This window comes from Monomorium pharaonis, chromosome 8 (assembly GCF_013373865.1).
Source record: "Monomorium pharaonis isolate MP-MQ-018 chromosome 8, ASM1337386v2, whole genome shotgun sequence".
Classification (NCBI taxonomy): domain Eukaryota; kingdom Metazoa; phylum Arthropoda; class Insecta; order Hymenoptera; family Formicidae; genus Monomorium; species Monomorium pharaonis.
In genome coordinates this window covers 2,110,783-2,131,354 of record NC_050474.1, presented here as the reverse complement: position 1 = coordinate 2,131,354, position 20,572 = coordinate 2,110,783, and the positions used below count along the sequence as shown (strand labels likewise).

Sequence of the window (20,572 nt, the reverse complement as noted above, 5' to 3'; positions counted from 1 at the left end):
ATGCAATTTTTAATTAAAGAAAATCAATTACAAAAATTTCTCATTAAATTGTCAATGTATGTTTTACGTATATGATATAAAATTCTAAACAAAATGTTATAAGGGAAGTCACAATTTTATTAATACATACGAAGACAGATCCTCGTAAACCTTTATTAAAGTTTATTGATATAATTTGCGTTATTAGTTAATGGTCAATTTGAATTCCAGCATTGTTGGCGATGCTATATCGAACTAATTGAAAGAATGGTCAGCAGGTCTGTAAAGAGATTTATTGTATCCCCGATCATTTTTTAATCAAGAATAAGAAACACTAATTATGTACTTAAGTTATATGCTTACGAAAATCATTAGTTTAGCTCCGTTACTTAAATCTATGTCAATTAAATTAAGACAAAGAAAAAATTGATATTTTTTTGGCATGTCTACTATATCTTATCATATATATGTTTCATAGTTAATAATTAAAATGGAAATTCCACTGTGTAACTCTTTCCAAGATGAATCAGATATTATATATAAGCCGGGGAAATTCTCTGCTTCTACGATTTACACATTTGTAAGAATTAACAACATTAATAGACTATTAGTCTTTCAAAAAATCCTAATACAACATTGAAAAAATATTTAATATTTTAAATAAATTTTATAAAGATTATTGAAAAGATAATGAACTATGTGTAAAATATATTCCTTTTTATCAATAGTTCTTTGACTAATTTTTATTGTATTATATATTTTGTAAAAACTCTTAATTTGTAGATAAAGCAGTAGGATATAATTACATTTAACCAAAAATTAACCAAGAATAGTGTTCAATTTCTTCCAAAGATATTTACGGTCAAAGGAGCAAGAAATAATTTGCCCCTTTTAGCTTTGGCTTAGTTTCAAATTCAACACAATCAAGGCCTGTCATTGGAGAGTTCTATTCTAAAATGATTATCATCGCGAATATTTATATACAGGTTTGCGGTCACTAACGTCCATTAACCGCAATAGAGTCTCTAGAACAAAGAACAAAATAATGTGGTAAAAATTGTTCTCCCGCGCAGCCATTGTTCTAAAAAAAAAATCTTAAACCAAGAATATAAATTAAAAAATAGAACTCCTATAAGATGTATAATTGTAAAATATATTTTTATTAACAAAATTAATAATTTAAAAATAATTTTTTACATTTTTTTATATTTCTTATTTAAAATTTAAATAAAAATACGTTATTTATATAGTACAATTTAAATCAGGGAAATTAAAGATTACGTGACAGAAATTCATGTAATGTAACATACATACAGAAGTATTTTTTCATAATATCATTATATTTAAAAAATTCCATATACTTCTCTGATATTCCTATTTTTAAAAAATGTCTAAACATGATTACTTTCAGAATATAAAATTTGACAGAAAATTTTATCAATAAAAATAATACAATATAAATGTAATAACAATGCATTTATTATGTAATGTACAATTATAGTATTATCGAAAAATGGGAGACATTGTTCAATGCAACCATATATAGCACACACACATAATAAGTATGTATATAAATTCAGGTATTGTTTAAAAAATTCCAATTGAATGCGCGAGACCTGCATAAATATGCAATGTTGTTGCGCCGATAAAAAGGGTAGTAACTGCCTTAATAATAAGTGTCCACCATGAACCAGCTAATAAAAACGATGAAAGAAAGTCTAACATAAGTGGCCTGTACACTGTAAGTACAAGCATACTAATTACTAAAGGAACTAAACCACGTCGTAAATCGTGTCTAGACCACAACCAAACTAATGTCGCGGTTGTTATGTGTTGCACCTGTTGAAGTAAATCACAATAAATCTTAATTGTCTTGCTCTTTCATTAATTTTTTATCATAAAATATAGATAAATTCTTACCAAACTTATATTCGATTCGAGACTTTTTTGGATATATTTCCAATCAAACTCAGCACCACGTGCTCCAACCCAGAGCAACAAAAATCTTGTAAGCAACACTTCAGCTCCTGCCCATCCTATACCAGCAGTTAATACCTTGGCATGGCCTTTACCAGGTATGCTATTTAGTACTAGCAAAATTCCTACCAAATCTGCCAGATCAATGGATGACTTCAAAAATTCCTAAAAACATTTTTTTAATAAAAGGATGCTTTATGATTTCTTTAAAATATTAATATATCAATTAATTAATCTACGTATTTATAAATTTACAAAAAATTTAAACAACTATAATTTAGAATATCACAGAAATTAGAAGTGCTATATATTTTTAATAATGTAAAGTAGACGTGATAAAAGATTTATAACAGAATTTTAATGCTTGTTTAATTACAAAAGAAATTAATTTAACAGTTAATATGTAAATCAAGATATGAATAACATAAATAAACAGAAAAACATCTTATATATGTCGATTACTTTTGATTTTGAAACACAGCTCTAACTAAAGCGCTAGACTAGTATCATAAATTAAACTGATAATTAAGTTAATAATATCGATATTAATAAACATCTTTAAACATTGCAAAGAACTTATTGCAAAAAATATTACTTCTTGAATATTATTACTAGACTATATATATAAGAAAAAAACCTTTAAAAAATTACTTATTTTTATATGTGAGAAAAAATCTAACAATATACATACTCCAAAGACATCAAAACCCTCTTCTCCCACGCTGTCAGCAGTTGGAAAAAATGTCGCAAGCGCCAGCATTTTTACGAGCTGCGTAAATATGTAAATACCACCGGCTTGAATGCATTTCCAGAATGCACCGTACTCCGACCTGAAAACGTTTTCCTTCACTCTGTATGGCCTTTTAAAACTTAGGTTAGAATCGAAAATGTTCCTTGAATACTTACAAGCCAGAATATTTGTAGGTCAAGTAGTATGGCACGTATACCAATGCCAAACAATTTCCGAAGTGATACAGCGTCATTTTTCAGTGATGTTCAGTCAATTTGTGATATTAATTATAAGAAATGAACAAGTCATAACCAAATCATGACCATTGTGACACACTACAATCTACATACGTCTATCCCAGTCTATCCTTTTACTTATATAGTTTTTTTGCAGCTGTACTTTACTTTCTACACTTATAATGAAACAAATATATAATTAGATATTAAATGGAAAAAGAGAAAAAATAAGGAATATAAAAAGTTTAACTGTAAAGGACAAATCTCGTGTCGCAAACTATGGTCAACTCATGAAACTCGTAGATCACATTTCTGACAATACGCTCAGTGGATAAAGAGTGAATCTGCTTAAAACTTCAACATAACCCAACCACGTTGTGAGCCAGATTTTATTAAAAATTTCCTAGTTTTAATGTATCATAAAAATTTTGACAAGCGAAAATATAAATCACGTTTTATGAAATTGAAGTTGAAACATTATTTTGTCATTCTTAGTGAATATTTCACAATGGAAAAAGGAAATATTTCAAATCTGTTAGGTTATAAAGAAAATAATATCGAAAAAATCTCTTTTTATTGATTTTGTGATTAACTATCATATTAAATATTGTTTACTACGTGTTATCTTATTGTGACCGATATATATGTTCCAATAAATTATATTTTTTGCGATTGTAGATTGTGTTTTAATGATTTAAAAATTGTATACAAAAGTGTCAAAAGTTCGAGATTATAAAAAAAAAACGAAGAAAAATATCATACTTCCTGACATTATTCAATTTAGGACCATTTGGTTCTTTGATAAAACATCTCTGATGGCACATTACATAGTCCCCTCTTTTATATTTTAACCCCTTTGAAAGGGGTACAGCCACCCCTTTCCTCATAAAAAGGGGTAGCTGCTAAAAAAGGGTGTTGCAGCAGCAAAAGTATTGGTTGTGGTTCTTAAGCAATTTCTGACTTGTATGCTCTATAGTTTATATATTTTTCTTTAAATAATTGTTGTAGACATAATAAAATCTTTATATAAGTCTTTATGTAAGTTAATCAAAAATTCATCAATAATAGGAATAAGGTAAGCATTAATAAGATACCTATCAACCTTTGCTGCATAAAAATAATATTGGACAATTTTTTTTCTTGTTTTCTATCAGAGTTGATAGGATACGACACATGGGATTTTGACTGTTCCGTCAGAGCATGCTCGGTATCTCGGAGACTATGGCTCGCTGTCCCTCTCCAACGTTCTTTACGGAGGATAAACTCCTGGGGGTTGGTTAGGAGCTGCCTGTGATTGGGTAGGACAGTATTGGATCTACCCCGCAGACTACTCTGCATGGAAAGGGTAGCTCAGTTCGCCACAGGCTGTTGTCAGATCTGCCTCGTAGTATGCCTCGTAGTGTTATCAAGCAAAATGTCAGGATTATGTGAAGTGGTAACTTTGAAAGTGTGTAATAATTTCAAGTGTACATATACAAAATGATTTGTATAAAAACTTGCAGACTTTCTTTTCTAGAAAGAATTATTTAATTTTTTTTTTGTATTCTTATATTTATGTATTATGTTCATATCTTTAGAAATTACTTTTGGTTTTCTAAAAATAGGTCACAAAATTTTCTAAACTATTTACACACTCAAATACGATTAATCTTTATCTACAAAAAATAAATACATATGTCTAACGAAAATGACATATGTGCTTTGTATTTTTCAAATACACTTAGAGTCTATAAATATCTTTTTTAAATATTCTTTAATCTATGTTGAGCAATTTTAGATATATTTTGGTACATACTAAACGTTATCTTTATATTATCTAATCAAATTTTTTAAAGCTGCAACCTTAAAATTATTGCTTAATATTATTGAAATGCTATTGAAATAGTACACAATGGAATACCAGTGAGAAAAAATTATATCCATCACCCTGTTTCAACCCTTCATCCTTTTTTCCCCTTGAATGAAAAAAATATTCACCCCTTTCATCCGATCAACCCCAAAAAACATACACTAGAATTTTGTATGTTATTTATGAAAGAAATGTTGTTAAACAATTGCTTTAAGATAAAGTAGTTTTATAAAAATTATTAAAGAAATAAAGTATGCAAAATAAATTTGTAATTCCTACATAACTTATGTGCTTCATAATGAAATGTTATTTTTTTATTAGTATTATATCATTACTTTTTTACGAGCATTTTATAATATTAATCTGAGAAATAATGTTAAATAATATATATTCTGGGTTTCACTTTTTTCATCTTCTTTGGGAGTGAGAAATGGGAGGAGCTTACATTCCCTGTTGCTTTCCATACAAACTTCAGGAAAAAGGGTAGTCAGTTTTATAGTGGAGTTCAAGGGTGGAAGAACGTGTAGTGTGACTGATTTTTCAATCATTTTCAAGCAAATATTTTTCGTCACAATTTGAATTCACGATATAAATGTATTTTTTAGCCTACTTTTTTATTGGTTTTACACAAATATTATATAGACTCTGTGTTTTTGAAATATATATTGCAAATATTTATTTGCATCTAATATATACTTTGTGAAACATATGTATATCATGACTCAACAGTAAGTTAGTTTTTATTTTTTTAAACTTTTATATTTGTATTATACCATTACGTTATCATTCATCTCTTATTCAACAAATCTTATCTTAAATATTAACTCAGCGTAAATTATTTTTTTAAGTTTTACTATTAAAAACTTGAGTCAAATAATTAAAAAAATATTATTTCTCTGTAAAATATATTTTTTAACAAATCGATATACCTATGAAAAAGACACATGTTTCAAATGCTATTCGTATGATGGCGCTACAATTGATTTCCTACACACATTTACTTTACAATCATAATTATAGTACCTTATAATTGCAACAGATGACGTAACTAGTGACTTTATGAAATATTTTTCGAAATTGTAGATATTCAATCCAATCTAAACCAATCGAATTCACTATCAGTTAATATAAAAATAAAACTAATTAAATGTTAATACATTTTTACAATGGTATATTTGTTTGAAAATATTTATGCTTCAATAAATTTAATATAATAATAATTTCAATTATATATATATGAGCATGTAAATATAATAATAAAACTGTAGTATGTAATGTGAAATTGAACTATATTTAATATTATAAACCTTATTGTAATATTTGTTATTACGTTTAACCATTTCAGAGAAGCCACCCTTTTCTTATACGTTACCAAATATTTCCTTATATATCGTGCACAAACGGTTCGCTTATTGGAACTTAAAGCTTCCTAGTGCTTTTCTTGGATTTATCTTGGATTTAGATATGAAGGTCTCGATCCTGAGAGTGATGACAAATGCGTCTCTCTCAACCCCGAACTCTACACTCTTTTGTTGTCTCCCTTCTTCTTTGATGGGCCACGTACTCAGCATAGGCGTGTTTGCATTTCCTTCCCTAGGGATGCTTACGGGACGGCGCGCAATTTCGGAAAGCCGATTTCAATTTCGCTCTCCTTTTTACAGGGAGAAATGAAAGCTCGAGTGCGGGCGGCACAGGATTATAGGAATCGCACAGGCCTGCGAACACTGTGTGAAAATCTCGTGTCTCGACGTTTGCGCCCACGGAATCGATCGTTCTTCCGTTTAGCGTTTTCTCGCGTTGGAAATCCGATTTCTCCAATCTTCCTCTCGTCCCTCCGGTAAGTAACATGATTTGCAAGAGAAGAAGCATGTTAGGATATATATATTCAATTTGTTGCAAGTTTTTTAATAAATAGAAATCTATTAGAAATTGAAATAAATTGAAGAACATTTTTTCATCGTATTTGTCTAAAATTATATTCTTCTATTATTTATCAAAATATTGAATTAAATTCACATGTACACTTTGTATGAAAAAGATCAAAAACATTAAAAAAACATTAAAATTAATGTAGTATGATGATGAAAGATCCAAGGTGAAAAAATTAATTGAATTTCATAAGTAATCAGAGAAATGTGGAAAGCGGAAAAAAAAATTCCATCTCTTTTTTCTTTTTTCTTATCTTATTTCACGGACTTTGGCATAATTCTTAGTTGTGTTAATGCTGGGACATAGAAAAATCCATAGAATGTTTGCCATTCTTCATGTACAGCGCATAAGCACGTTTTTATATGAGAGAAATTGATACATTTTTTTCATTCAGCGGAAGCAATACAGAAAGGAATAATGTTTTTTCTTCATAGCTTCACAGGTAAAGTTGTTAATATTCCACTGGTGCCTACGTCCTTCTGGGACAGTCTCCACCATCACATGCTCCTTTTTGGATTTTTTTTTACTTCTAATAATACTGAAAGAGTATTAGTACGAGAAAAATTCTCGATTTTGCGATATTAGAGTATAATAGGACGCAGGTTGAATCGGGTCGAAATCTTTAAGCGAGTTTCTTGGAAACTTCCGAGCAATGCGGAAGTCCAAAAGATATCTAAAGAACATCTAATAGACGTCTGCAAAGTTAGGATGTCAGATATCTTTCGACTTTTTGTGTTGCTTGATTTTTTGTCCAGTATGTTTGAGAAAATTGCATTCATTACAAACAAATACAACTTGAAAACAAAATCACAAAGATACAAATTTAAATATATAAGATTTAATACAAATTTTATATTGTATATTTTATATATATATATAATTATATTATATTATATATATTATATATATAATATATAAGATTTGATTATACATTTATTTTATGCAACGAAACGATCACAGTTCTTAGACACTGGTATCTTGTTTAAACATATCGCATATCGAAATTATAAAATAAAAAATATAAAAGAATCGTCGCGTGATGTCCATTATGATAATAATGAAGACGAAGGATGATGAAAGAAGGATTTCAACTGTAAAAATGTTTAATGAAGTAGACATCAGACCGCGGCGTAATTTTTAACCAAACCGTTTGATTGGCCATTAAGCCGCGATTTGCATATTTAAAGCGGGGGAAAAAAACAGCCCTAGGAAAAGATTTTTAACGAGCCTCTCTTTATTATTTAACGTCTGAGACGGTGTTGCGCGGAAATGATCTAATTAAAGATATAATTAGCGGATGTACAAAGGCGAATAAAGGCTCTTCATTCCGACGAGCTGCGCTGTCGTCGATATTCCTACGCAGCGCTGCGCTTTTAATTAATCACTTTTTCGCGCAGCATTAATACCATCCCCACGTTTTAAGAGAGAAGAACAGTTGAATCATCCGAGCGCGAGAAACGGAATATGCTCGCTTTACTACTTCATAAAAATAAAGACTCTATACAGACAATCAAAATAGTAAGCAGCTCCTATAATGAATTTATTATAAAATAACGCATAAAACTGAAACTCTAGAAAAAAATGTTGAAAAGAATATTGAGCATAAACATTTGTATCGTGGTATAGAAATTGTCTGGAACGAAATATTATATTGGCATCATTTGCACATAAAATCCATATAATGTTTAACAATATTAATCTTTTAACATCAACTTTTTTCAAATGCCCTCGAAATCGGGCTAATGATAAACATATTTTTAATGTTTAAATTGAATAAATTCCTTATACGTCTTTCTGAGATGACATTTGCACATGAAATCACTTTGCTTCTCCAGTCAGCTTAATGTACGCGAAGTGTAAGGACGGAAGCAGTCCGCATTTCTTCTACTGCACAGTGCAGATGCGGTCGTCGAAATATTGCCCGAGCCGTTAAACATTACTGAAGAATGCTTTTAGCATTCCTGACATCGCTAGCTTGTTTAAGTTTCGGAGGTTATCAGCACGATCCGGGCTAAAAACTGTCCTTAAATGTGCCATAAACGGGCCTGCATGAAATAGAAGAAAGAGGCGATTGAGAGAGAGCAAATCTCTCTCTAACTTTGTAAAGATGGCTCGCACCTTTGCCAGCTCGACCAGAGTCCAATAAAAACTTTACAGCCCCGTAATGAATGCAAGAAATAATTATCTCATGAATACATTAGTTTTAGTATCTCCCGACACGGACACCGCCCGTAAAAGCAGCATTGGATATCTTGACCTACGATTTCCAGTGCGTGCTCGTTTCTCTACAATCCTTAATCGCCACTCGTTCGCCACCCTTTTTCTCTTTCTCGTAGTCTGACCATTCTTCCTTCCTCCTTCCTTCCTTCCTTTCTTCCTTCTTTCTTTTCTTTACACTCATCGATATTTTGTCGAAGAAAAGTCTGTAGTGAATGCATCAAACGCTTCCTTCGAAACGTGTTTTAGTTTGTTAAAAATTAATACATTATTGGACAGGTAAGAGGACTCGTCTTTTGGAAATATATAATTTTGATATAACATCTTGATACATTAATAGTTACAAAAGTATTGTCTAAAAGTATTATCTACGTAATAATGATAGCGAATTTTTTTCATGTCGAAATACTTAAATAATAAACAACATAATACAGAAGTATTGCATGGAATACATATTTGATCCAAAGAAAGCATTGTTCATTCCGGCTATATCAGTAGAAATCCTTTATGTGAATATCCTAACTGGAGTTGGTAGCGGTTGAGGGGGCGATGTCAGTTAGGTGGGAAGGGGAGGTGCGTCGTTGCTGTGGCACGGAGTGATTGATCGTCGCCTCGCGACACCCCCGTGTTCTCGTAGAGTGGATAAAGGGGTGGAAAAAGGAGTGGAAACCCTTTCACGCTTTCACGGATCAGTCACAGGATCACGTTTTCCGTGCCATCCCCTCGCCCCTTGGTACACGGGACATGCATCACCCTGCCATCCACTTCTACTTCCCTGACTTGTGCGTTTGCTCGTGTCGATGTCGCGGAGATCGAATCTGCAAACTTTACGCGAAGAAAATGCCCCTCGTCGCGCGGTTTATCGATCCCGCGATATGATTTGTCGGTGATATCAGTTTTCGGGAACTTTTACATTTAGAACAAACACGAGTAAAACAGGATGATGACACAATTTGCTAATACGCGCATAATACGTGAAAGGTTCTTCTCGTTTTCCTCGCATTAATTTTACATTTTAATGGCGATACTGTATTCTCGCGATCCGTTGGACTTATTACGTTTTCAAAAGGACGATCCGAAGAAAATGTCACCATCATTTATGGGGCGTATGCTTCATCGGAAGTGAACGGGTAGATGACGGTGGCTCATACATCAGACACCTAATTCCTTCTTTCGCTCGAGTGTTAACTCTTATATCTTATCCATTTAGAAGTTCCATTTGGCGGTGTCCGTGCAACCGACCGCCTTGTCATTTCCAAATTGACGAGCCACTATGTGTTGCTGATATCAACAATTTTCTCACACACTGGAATTATCTGTTGGCGAAACCAACAACTTACCAAAGAGTTATTCGCGCGCGTACCACGTCTTAACTTTCTTGGTTGTCTTGACAGGTCTTGATTGAAATGAGGGGACAAGAGAAAACCTATTATGTCTCCGGAGTTCTTAAAAGTTACCCATTAGCTCATATGAGTTCTAAACATGATCATGTAATTTCATTTGTTTATTTATAAATACCATTTTTATTTTCTCAATATGAAAAACGGTTTAATAGAAAATTTTTAATTATTTCCATTGATGTAATTAGCACAATGTTTTATTATGCAAGCATTTTACACTTTTTAATTAAAGATAAATGATCCCTAATTAAAGATGTACTCGCGATCGATTGATAATGGCCTTTAGTCGAACGACGGCCTCGGCAAATCAACTATGAAGAATTGTGGGGATACAGGAGGAGAAATTGGATATTGCTGCTAAATATTTGAAAGACTTCCGATCTGTAGAATTTCCTTGATATCCCACGGGACGAGCTGCGTCTCGCAAGTTCCTCGGAAATCTCCCCATCCTTTGGTTTTGAGCGACCAATTAACAAAAGAGCTTTTTTAGCGTCCTTTTACCGTACATCCATATAGGAAAGAATAGTACTAACATATATTGTGTCCTAAAATCACGGCTTAATTTTTCTCATCTTTATATCAAGCTTATCCGATTTAAAATCTCAGAAAATAGAAACAGTACTTGATTATTTTTTCAAAAATTGTTATTTTTCGCTTAAAAACACACAGGGATAATATTCAGCTATAATTATTTGTCATAATTATTAAACGGATAAAACAGAAATAATGCAAAACAATTTATTGTTGCTAGAAATGTAATAATTGAATAATAGAGAAAATTATTATTTCACGTATGCATTAAAGTTTGTCCAGCTTTCGTACTTCACTCGAATTGCTTTACGTTGACTCGTCCATCTTGACCGAAAGGACGAGAGACTATAGACTTGGCTCAGGGAGAATTTTAAAATTGAAGATTCTAGCCGAGAGACGTAGGTGGAAGTACGATTCCCCTGGTTCGATCCTAGCTTGAATCGGGAGAATGTGTTTTTCCGCGCCCTCAAACACGTCACATGAATAAAAAATATCCTTCAAAGTTGCCAACCCCAGCGTCTGGCGGAACGTACCGAAGGTCCCTTGTAGCGGCCAATCGTAAGGAGGGAGAAAATGTCGGAGCACTGCATATCGGAGAAAATGGAAATCGAAGGGGAAAAAGTTGTGTGTTATCGCGGCTCTCGCCATAATTTCGAATGTCAGATACAAATTTTGGAATTCTCACCTTTCCCACAAATCCGTTTACAAATTTATCTTTAAAACAATTATCGATTGCCTTTATATTTCTTCGACAAAATTACTGCTATATTAAATATTTTGCAGCGATAATCCCAAAACTTGCAAGGAATTTTTATTAAATCACATTTAAACTTTTCCTTACCAATATACAAATTGTATATATCCTGTTCTCATCCTAAAATATAATAAATTAATCGAAAAATACAATCTTCTACTACATGCATGTTTCTTTCAGAGCTGATTACTTTCTTCGCGATCTGTTAATTTTTCTATCGATTATCAAGGACCAAACTATCGAGTCCGAAAGTTCCAACGGGCAGAAATGGCAAAGACGGCGATTCGGTAGGTCGGCGTCGATAGCTTCTTCCCGCTGAAGCTAACCCTAATATATTGGATCGAGTTTACAGAGGGATGGAGTCACGTTGCGATAGAGCGGGCGGAGATCTGCGAAGGTAGGGGTGCAAGGAGAGGGTGGGGGTAGAAAGGTTACGGGTCATAAACCATCCTCAGTCGCTGAAATCGTTCTATATGCGAGTTCGTACATGTATGCGAGTGTACGTGCACGCGCGTCCATCTATTTCCGCATCCGTGCGATAGCACGTGTGATTCTTGCGCAGTACGAAACAGAAGTTGTTTACTGCCTTCTGCGAACTTTTAAAGTAACGTAATCCAAGTGCGTCTTATATCGCATCGATCGATTCAATCGTAGAGTCGATGTGACATTTATTAATCTTATGAGATATCGATTTTGCGTGATAGAATGTATTTGACACTGGCGGAGAAATTGCGAGGAATGCACTGTGCAGTATTGGAAATGAGAAAGTAAAATGAATATCCTTGCGGAATTTCCACGAAGCGAAGCTAGAATTTTCTTCTTTAGAGAAATTCTGGAAAATTTATTTTAATAACTCAGCAATAAACTTATCTCGTCACCAATGGACATATAGTAATGAGAAGTAATCAGTTGTATGTTTTTTTCTTCATATTTTTATGTATATTTTTTAAAAGGATACTAAATGTGTGAAGTATTGTTATCTATACTGCTATTATTAAGCGAGATAATTTGTACCTATCGACTTTAGGATATCTGTGACCTATGGGAACACATTGCTGACAATGTAGGTTGAGAACCACGACGGGTGTGTAATATGAAGATAAGATGTCCCCCATGTTCCCATGTGCCGGGTTCCTCGATCGGGGATTATGTTGCCATCCACGTTGGCCCACCCCCTCGAACGAAAACATCCCGTCGTAGCGCGCCGACCAGTCAGTCCACCCCCATTACCTTTCGCACTCTTACGTTCGTCATTCCTCGTGAATCTTCGTTTCTTATATTCGTCGTAAAATCAACCGAGGGAAATGGGCGAGCGTTCGTTTCTACTTTTCGAAATCACTCCCATGCTTCCGCTGAACTCTCGAGATTATGTATTTATGTTACGTAATTTGAAAGACACTATGTGCATTCTACGAAATTACTTGCATCTTCTGACGAATCGTAGTATCCTTCGAAGACGAGAACTTAGCGAATTTATATGTTTATGTAACTTCGGGAGAGGGAATGACGCGCAAGATAGTACACTCATGATTTTTTTAACACAGTGCGTTTTACGTTCTTATGGTGCGCTTACGCGCGCCCTGACTCCCATATTATTTTACAGGGGTGGCTGAAGTACATTTTTATGAATCCACCAGGAGTATATACATCTCGCAGTTGGTGCATTAAATTCTGGAGGGATGTTTTTCGATAATCTTTTGTGCAGCCATGCTCTTGAAATATCTGTTTTTCTTTGTTTTTACACAACGGCTAATATTTATATTTTATTAACATTTGGTAACTGCAATAATATTCCGCTTTCGCAGACGATTCTGAGTGTTTTTAGAAGAGCCTTAGAAGAAAGCTTTCAATTCAGCTCAGGTCAAGATAGCAAATTTTGTTAAAATAATATTTACTGAAATTATTTATTAAGTTCAAAAAGAGCTAAAATCATTCCAGGAAAAAACCATTTTTCTTGTTCTATAAATATAAAATACTGCAAATATTTGTGTCGAATTATTATCATATACACATATAATAAAAACTACCGCAGGTATACTTGAAATGATTACGACTAGCGGTAAAGTGATTTCCTATTCTCTATTCGTTTTCACGAAATATTTCCTCGATTTTCTAGGGAAACACTCTTATTCCTTTTCATCTCTGACATAAGAAATCGTCAGCATTCCGAATGGTAAGTCCGGTGTCAGCCTAATGTATGTCCTGCATGGCGAGGGTGTGCTTGATTCATTTCACCCTCGGGGTGCCCGCCGGCGGCGCGCAATTCGCTACGCATTTCAGGAGTTTTCCCGCTCAACTCGTGCACGCGAATCAAAAATCCACCCTGCGAGACTTTACACGGGCGTCATAAGCTGACGCACTTAATTTAAAGATCGTCCCAGCGTCGAAAAGTCTCGGAACAAGGGTCGTTCCCCTCGGTTGTCTCTCTCTCTCTCTCTCTCTTCCCCTTTTCTTGTTTTTTTTCGCCGATCGCAGTTCATGCAACTTCGCGAGGGCAGCTTTACAATCCGAGCATTCCGCTTTACAGTTCATTTCGCTTGCGGCGGCGCCCTTTTCCTCTTCATCGAATTATTTTAAACCCGTCGACAGAACGTTCTTCGATTACGCTCGGTGTTCCGAGACACCGCGCTATACTTCGCGCGATTTTGGTTGTATTAGTATGAGGCTCTGCTTTTCTTCTCGAATATATCTGTATCCACTATTATTTATAACAATACCTTCCTTCATTATTTATTTATTTACATTTATAAACTACTAAAATTCATTATAGATTATTTTGCATAAACTTGACATATACAATATACGTACACATTGTATCAACCTTTATAATGTGCCAATCGTATTAAGTATAGTTTATTACAGCTTTCGTCCAATTACTTTAATATCCAATTAACATAGGTGTTTTATTAATCCGTCAATTTCGCGACATTTTACGATCGACTTGGTCGTCGTTGACATAAGATTCGAGATACCAGTAACGACAGGGTGAAGAAGAGAAAGAGAGAGGGTCGCAGCTGTGTAGGCATGTGGCAAATTGCCGAGCTGCCCGCTAGTAGGGAACCGTTCACGGAGGTGGAAGCGCCTCCGCGAAGGACGAAGTGGTCCAGCAGGAAGGGCGAGGCGGAGGAGAGGACGATGTACGTCGCGGCGGCGGCGGCGGAACGATACGATGGAACGAGGCGAGATGGAAGGCAGAGGCGGCCGGTAATCTGTGATTCAAAGAGAGCGATCCATCTTGCGACATGCCAGGATTCAATCGGCGGCATTTGTTTGTGAAATCAGTCCCGAAGGACTCTCCCTGTCGCTCTCCGCGTCTCCTCCACGTCCCTCTTCGTACGATTCTGCGATTGTTTCCGCGCGGGCATGACAAAACCCGTAGGACCGAAGGACGTGAATGGAAAACGCCGGATTTGTCTTATCGAGGACGTAGAAAGCGATTATTCTGGTTGGCGACTAGCGGAAACGGATAATATGGATTTAGATACCTTACAAATTTAGATACCTTACAACTACGACGAAGTACGAGGTGCGATGGGCTTATATTCAATATTTCGGTAAGAAATTCAAAGTTTGAATTTTTTACCTGCATTTATTATTACTGACGACAATAAATTGGATACTATCTATTCAATATTTTGTTTGAAAATAAAGATCAATTTATTTTTTCAAAGCTTAGTTTTTCAAGCAACTTTTTTAAGAACATTGTAAAAACACTATTAGATTACGTCATTTGAAACATTTTCATCAACAAGCAGCAAAGGAGCGCCGGCGGGGCGTGCCGCATGATCGACGCCAAGCACAAAGGGCTAATAAGGCCATATATATTTATTCAGCTAGTCGGGGGTGGATTTTATATCCTTGGACAGGACTGAAGGAAAAAGAGCGAGAGGCGAAGGGAAAAATGGCGGGGAGAGGAGGACAGTGCGGCTTAGCATTCGGAAAATACCGAGGATAGATTCGTGCGTCTGATCCGTGCCAGATCCCATAAAATGACCCTAGTACGATCGAGTGCCCGCCATGCCGTGCCCGCACCCCTGTAGTATCGCGCGCGAGAAGCTACCCCAGGAAATTATTGCTCTCCTTATACATTCGTTCGTACGGCCGAATTGGAGCTGAGTCGAATAAACTTGTGCCCTTTAGACACGGAAAAATAACGACAGACGAAGAAGAGAATGATATATAAGATAGAAAAAAGGGACAAAATATTGAAAAAATATAGAAGCTTTTTTTTCGAAAAACCAGGAAAATTGTTTGTTCGAAAAAAATAAGTTTGCACATTTGAAAAAAAATTATATTTGAATCTTTGTTAAAATTAATATCAAATTGTCAGAATTCCATTAAAAAATCGACAAAAGAATTTCGAAAAAAAAAGTACGATAGCATCGTTCAACCATAATAAATCTCAAGTATCATATAATTAAAAAAAGCTGCGGAATTTTATCATTTCAGTCGCGATTGAGAAAAGACACTTTACGGAGAGCAAGATGTTACATATCTTGGAGTGTGCAAGTTCAGCATTTTATAACACGCAATCGTTGAATCACAAATACTGCACGTTAGCTACAATTACTAAAAGAATAGTAACGGAATAACTTAATAAGCGGAATCGTTCGCGTATACGCAACAGTGTTAACAGTGTTGCGCCAGGGTACATTACGCCAGACCCTCGAGTTCTGGCTTTCCAATATATTAGCAATTATTATAATATATTACACGCTCACGCGTACGCTTTTATAATAATTACCGTGGTTAAATCTAATGCCGCGCTACTATTGTTTGCATCTTAGATTGTTGCAATAAATCTGTTGAGCAACGATGAAGTTTGCCATGAGTATCAGAGCGTTACTGGTTGATAACATGCTCCGATAATGGAAAGAACATATGTATATATTTTATATTTGCACATATATATTTTTATACATGATAATGGGAGTGAAGAAACTAGAAGAAATTTTCTTTACGGTTGTAACAAATTATTTTTTGACGTTTTATGCGCACATAAAATTTACATATAATTTATCACGTTTCGGAATAAAAAGCAACACCTTACTATCCGCTATTATTTTCAGCTTATTTTATAACAAAAGTCAACGGTAGTAATAAAGAAATGGATTTGTTATTGTTTCATATTTTATACATTGCAAGTTAAACATATCGTTGGAACGCATTACTTGCGTGGCTACTGGCTACGTTATTTACTCTGTTCAGGCTCTTTTTGCTGACCGTAGTGATAATTGAGGAATCTGTAACCTTGCGTGAGTTGGGCTCCAGCATTTGTGATGTGGCATGCGAACAGCAACAAATTTCGTGGTTGTACTTTCCAAGCAAACCGCATGAATACCATAGAATACAGGGTCAAGGCTAATAAATCAGAAAAAAAAAACTAACGTGTAAATATGCAAATTAATATAAAGTTTATTGTCACGTAATTTATTATCTCATTATTTCACTATTATCGAGAAATGATATTAGAGCAGTTGGTTCATTATGTGAATATTTCTCTGAGACTACATATTTACGAAATTAAGAGGAAACTCTTTGGAGTAGCGCGGTTGCGTTTAAGAGATTAAACGTGATTAAATTTATAACATTTTACTTGCAGACATTTTAAGTTGGTATGCATCTCAGACATTCGCAATGTGCCGCTCATTAAGAAATAAACGGTTATTTGCTGCGCTCGAGCAGCAATTATTTTATGGATCCCTTTCGTCCCCTTCCCTCCCTCTGTTCGTCGCGCATCAACTCGCTCTGTCGCGATTATTAAGAGACGGTGAATGAATTCTTCGAAAGGTCTACCGGTAAAGTTCGTATCACCAAATATCGAACTCACCTAGAGTCATTTTGCCGCTAATGATTTTTGGATGCTTTCGCATGTCGGATATGGCTGCCACAGGTATCATCCAGTTGAATGCCGGACCCCAAAAGTGCGTGCTTAAAAGTAGTTTATTTACCTCTTTAATCGCACTCTTATACTCAAGTGTAAAAGTATCGAATACAATACTCTCAAAAAGAGAAACAAACATACCAACGATATTTATATAATATACTAGAAATTAGGCAATTACAAAAGGAGAATTACAGGCCCTTTTTATAACTTTAATTGAAAAAAATATTCTATTTTAATTTTATTTTATGCATGTATATTTTGAAGTCAGTTTATCTGTCTATGTTAAGTGAACGTTACCTCAAAAAATAATCTTTGGTTTCCTTAGTTAGCACAGATTTCAACAGTCGTTTAGACATGATGAAGGAAGAATCGGAATATCAATGAGATTTTTAATTGCGTACGCCACGAGATTGTTTGGCGTGCAGCTAGTATTTGCTTTGTATTTAACCTAAGCGGCACTGACACTGACAGTTTCAACTGAAAGGTGTTGAGATCAAGCGACGATAAAGCCAATACCAGCCACGATACATGATAGTTGACTTCTGTAACTTCTGCTGCGCGCGCTACACGATTTATCACAGGCACACGATTTCGCTTATCATCTCGAGAATTTCTAACGTCAATTTCAGCCGCAATTTTCTCTTCTTAATGCAATTGCACTGTCACACATTTAGATTTCTTTCAGCAAATTAAATTTTAAAACGTGAACACACTTCTAAAACGCTATGACGAATGCTGACGATAACGCTAAACGTGATGCTATCACGATGATAACGAGAAAAGATTATAAATCATTTTTCCGGAACGGAATAACACGCTTCATACTTCAGTTTGAAGTCGTTTTTAAACTTATGAACTTGTCTTTTATGATTGTTGCTACGCTATGCGCGATCTTTTCACTCGGATCTACGACTATCGAACGCTAACTGCCATCGGAATCGTCAGAAAACCGGAATTTCAAGTCGAGATCTCGCGTTGCTGTTTACGCTGTTTACGAGTCTAGCTTGGATATAGTTTCGTAATAGGTGTGTATTTTCACGATATAGCTAGTGTATCAAGGTCGGCTGCTTATCATCATGCTATAAATCTATGCAATGTAAATGAAGAGAATTATCATGTATAATGGACATCGTATTTACTACTCGAAATGTTTAAATATATGTCTAATTCATTTACATATCGCTCAACTAATTTTTTCGATTGATCGATTACTAGACAAATTGCACGTACTGATTCATCTTTTTCTAGCGACCCTTCACTATTCAATTTGATCGATTTGCATAACAGTTTGCACGCATATTTATCATGATCCTAGTGTATTTTTTTATATTCGACCTTTCGAAGGAACCACCCCCTCATAATAAATGCACAGGTTATTATTTCGCGCGTATAATATTGATGGCGCTATGAATGTTGCATGGAGGGGTACGCGACGTTCTGAACGCAGCTCAACGGGGGTGGAAACCAGCTCGCGTATGGGGGTTGTAACGGGAGACGCCGTGGGACGCATGCGCTGCCACGGGAATAGTATTATTGATCTAAGAAGGGGATGGACTATGGGACCCTCGAAGACCAGCAGTGTGTCGAGGCGATCCCGGTACCCTCGGCCTGACGATATTTCAAGTTCGATAAGCGACTATGATCACTTTAGTTTCAGAGCAATTCTTTCCTTCTGCGGTACTAATAGACTGCACTATTTTATATAAATTTAGAGATTAATGCCCCTTTGTTCAAGTATAAATATCTTATAATGGTATGCTTTAAATTTAAGAGTTACCTTTCTCAATATAATTATGTTAATGAATTTTATGTTTTAGTTATCGTTGTTAGATATTATTTAATTAGATACGTAAGTTTAAAACTAGGTTTAGAAATATACGTATTTCAAGTGATTTGATATTTTACATTTGCATTATGAAAATAAGTAGTTACTCATTTAATGTTCAACATTTAGCTTTATGCAGCCTTTAATTTTGTAAGTACTACATTAAATTCTTACTTTGATACGTACAGCCTACGTTTTTATTTTAAAAACTGAAAGCATTTTATACTTGTGTAGTAAAAAAGAAGAAAAATGTGAGACAAATTCCTTTTTCTTATTTTATTCATTGTATCGAATTTTCAATTTTGATGTATGTATTGAGTGCCCTGGCAAGCGCCCTGTATACACGTACCTAAAATCGACTATGTTTCCTGCATATGCATTCCCGTATCTAGCATTCGCACGAGTATCTCTCTCTCTCTCTCTCCCCTTTCGAAAGCAAATCCTTATCCCGCGGTCCCCAGGTCCCCCAGGCCACCATCCGAGGCACTCAAGAGTATTGCCGCTATTTTTCGTTTCGCGTATTACGCTGTGCTGCATTTTGCGATCTTCCCGGAATGTCATTTACACGCGACGTTCCCTTTGACGTGTATCAATATTTATTTTAGTTTTCCGGCCGCTCTCCGAGAATCTTCTGAGATCGTTACATTTATAACGTTTGACTCGTATTTCAAGAATAAAAGTATATTTATAGACTTAGATATAATATTATCCAGAACGCAACAACGGAACAAAGGTTACTTCTCTAAGTGTGTAACAAATAAGCAGAAAATTTCAGTAATTGGTTTGCGAAAATTGTATTAAATTATGAATTAGAAACGCGACAATTAACAAACTAAACATTTTATTAACGGCGAAATTATAAATACAAAATACGTAATTTTATATCGCGTATGGATTAAAACATACCGGAAAAAGAAAGCTATTTGAAGTTGGGTGAATTCATTAATTATTTGTGCGGAAAGTACGAGCGGTGAGAAAATTTCGCTTTGTCGAAACAAAGTTTCCCTCTTCCCTCTTGCATTGATCCTCACGAAGTACAAAGCAACAACGCACGATACATTCGCACGTATTTGATTTGTATTCGACTGGAGGAAATGGCGCGGCCTCTTGCCTCTGATGTCTCTTGCTGACGCGCGCCGAAAACCTTTTCTACTTTTCCGTCGTCGTTCCCGTTCGGTGGATCCCCTCGGCCCTCGGCCGACGCTGATCTGAATGCGTCCTACGTATTTGCCAACACCCCCGCTACACTCTTTTCAGA

At 35.0% G+C, this 20,572-nt stretch overlaps 3 protein-coding genes across 5 annotated transcripts in view; 1 reads left to right on the top strand and 2 right to left on the bottom strand.

The window, feature by feature from the left end:
* Positions 1-1,436: 1,436 nt before the first annotated feature.
* LOC105834931 (transmembrane protein 147) lies at positions 1,437-3,167 on the bottom strand. Its single transcript, XM_012677789.3, has 4 exons — positions 2,863-3,167; positions 2,648-2,786; positions 1,900-2,121; positions 1,437-1,818 (listed from the first exon to the last, which is right to left on the bottom strand). The coding sequence occupies exons 1-4, from the start codon at positions 2,937-2,939 to the stop codon at positions 1,567-1,569; spliced, it is 690 nt and encodes a 229-aa protein (XP_012533243.1). The 5' UTR covers positions 2,940-3,167; the 3' UTR covers positions 1,437-1,566.
* Positions 3,168-3,351: 184 nt separating this feature from the next.
* Positions 3,352-20,572, top strand: part of LOC105834932 (gastrula zinc finger protein XlCGF7.1) — a 63,354-nt gene continuing 46,133 nt past the window's right edge. For all 3 annotated transcript variants that reach the window (XM_012677790.3, XM_036291467.1, XM_028190251.2), the window contains exons 1-3: positions 3,352-3,997; positions 4,077-4,369; positions 6,433-6,608. The gene's annotated coding sequence lies outside the window, so the exon portion shown is untranslated. The remainder of the gene's footprint in view (positions 3,998-4,076; positions 4,370-6,432; positions 6,609-20,572) is intronic.
* Positions 16,487-19,682, bottom strand: LOC105834933 (mitochondrial pyruvate carrier 1). The gene is made up of 3 exons (XM_012677791.3): positions 17,787-19,682; positions 17,433-17,533; positions 16,487-16,963 (listed from the first exon to the last, which is right to left on the bottom strand). Exons 1-3 carry the CDS (start codon positions 17,843-17,845, stop codon positions 16,794-16,796), a joined length of 330 nt encoding a protein of 109 aa, XP_012533245.1. The 5' UTR covers positions 17,846-19,682; the 3' UTR covers positions 16,487-16,793.

Coding starts and splice junctions, on each gene's coding strand:
- LOC105834931 (XM_012677789.3), bottom strand. CDS start 2,939: ATGACGCTGTATCACTTCGGAAATTGTTTGGCATTGGTATACGTGCCA. Junction 2,122..2,647: donor AGGGTTTTGATGTCTTTGGA/GTATGTATATTG, acceptor AAATGTTTTTAG/GAATTTTTGAAGTCATCCAT. Junction 1,819..1,899: donor TCGAATCGAATATAAGTTTG/GTAAGAATTTAT, acceptor TTACTTCAACAG/GTGCAACACATAACAACCGC.
- LOC105834933 (XM_012677791.3), bottom strand. CDS start 17,845: ATGTCTAAACGACTGTTGAAATCTGTGCTAACTAAGGAAACCAAAGAT. Junction 17,534..17,786: donor ACCAAAGATTATTTTTTGAG/GTAACGTTCACT, acceptor ACTACTTTTAAG/CACGCACTTTTGGGGTCCGG. Junction 16,964..17,432: donor TAGCGGCAAAATGACTCTAG/GTGAGTTCGATA, acceptor CTGATTTATTAG/CCTTGACCCTGTATTCTATG.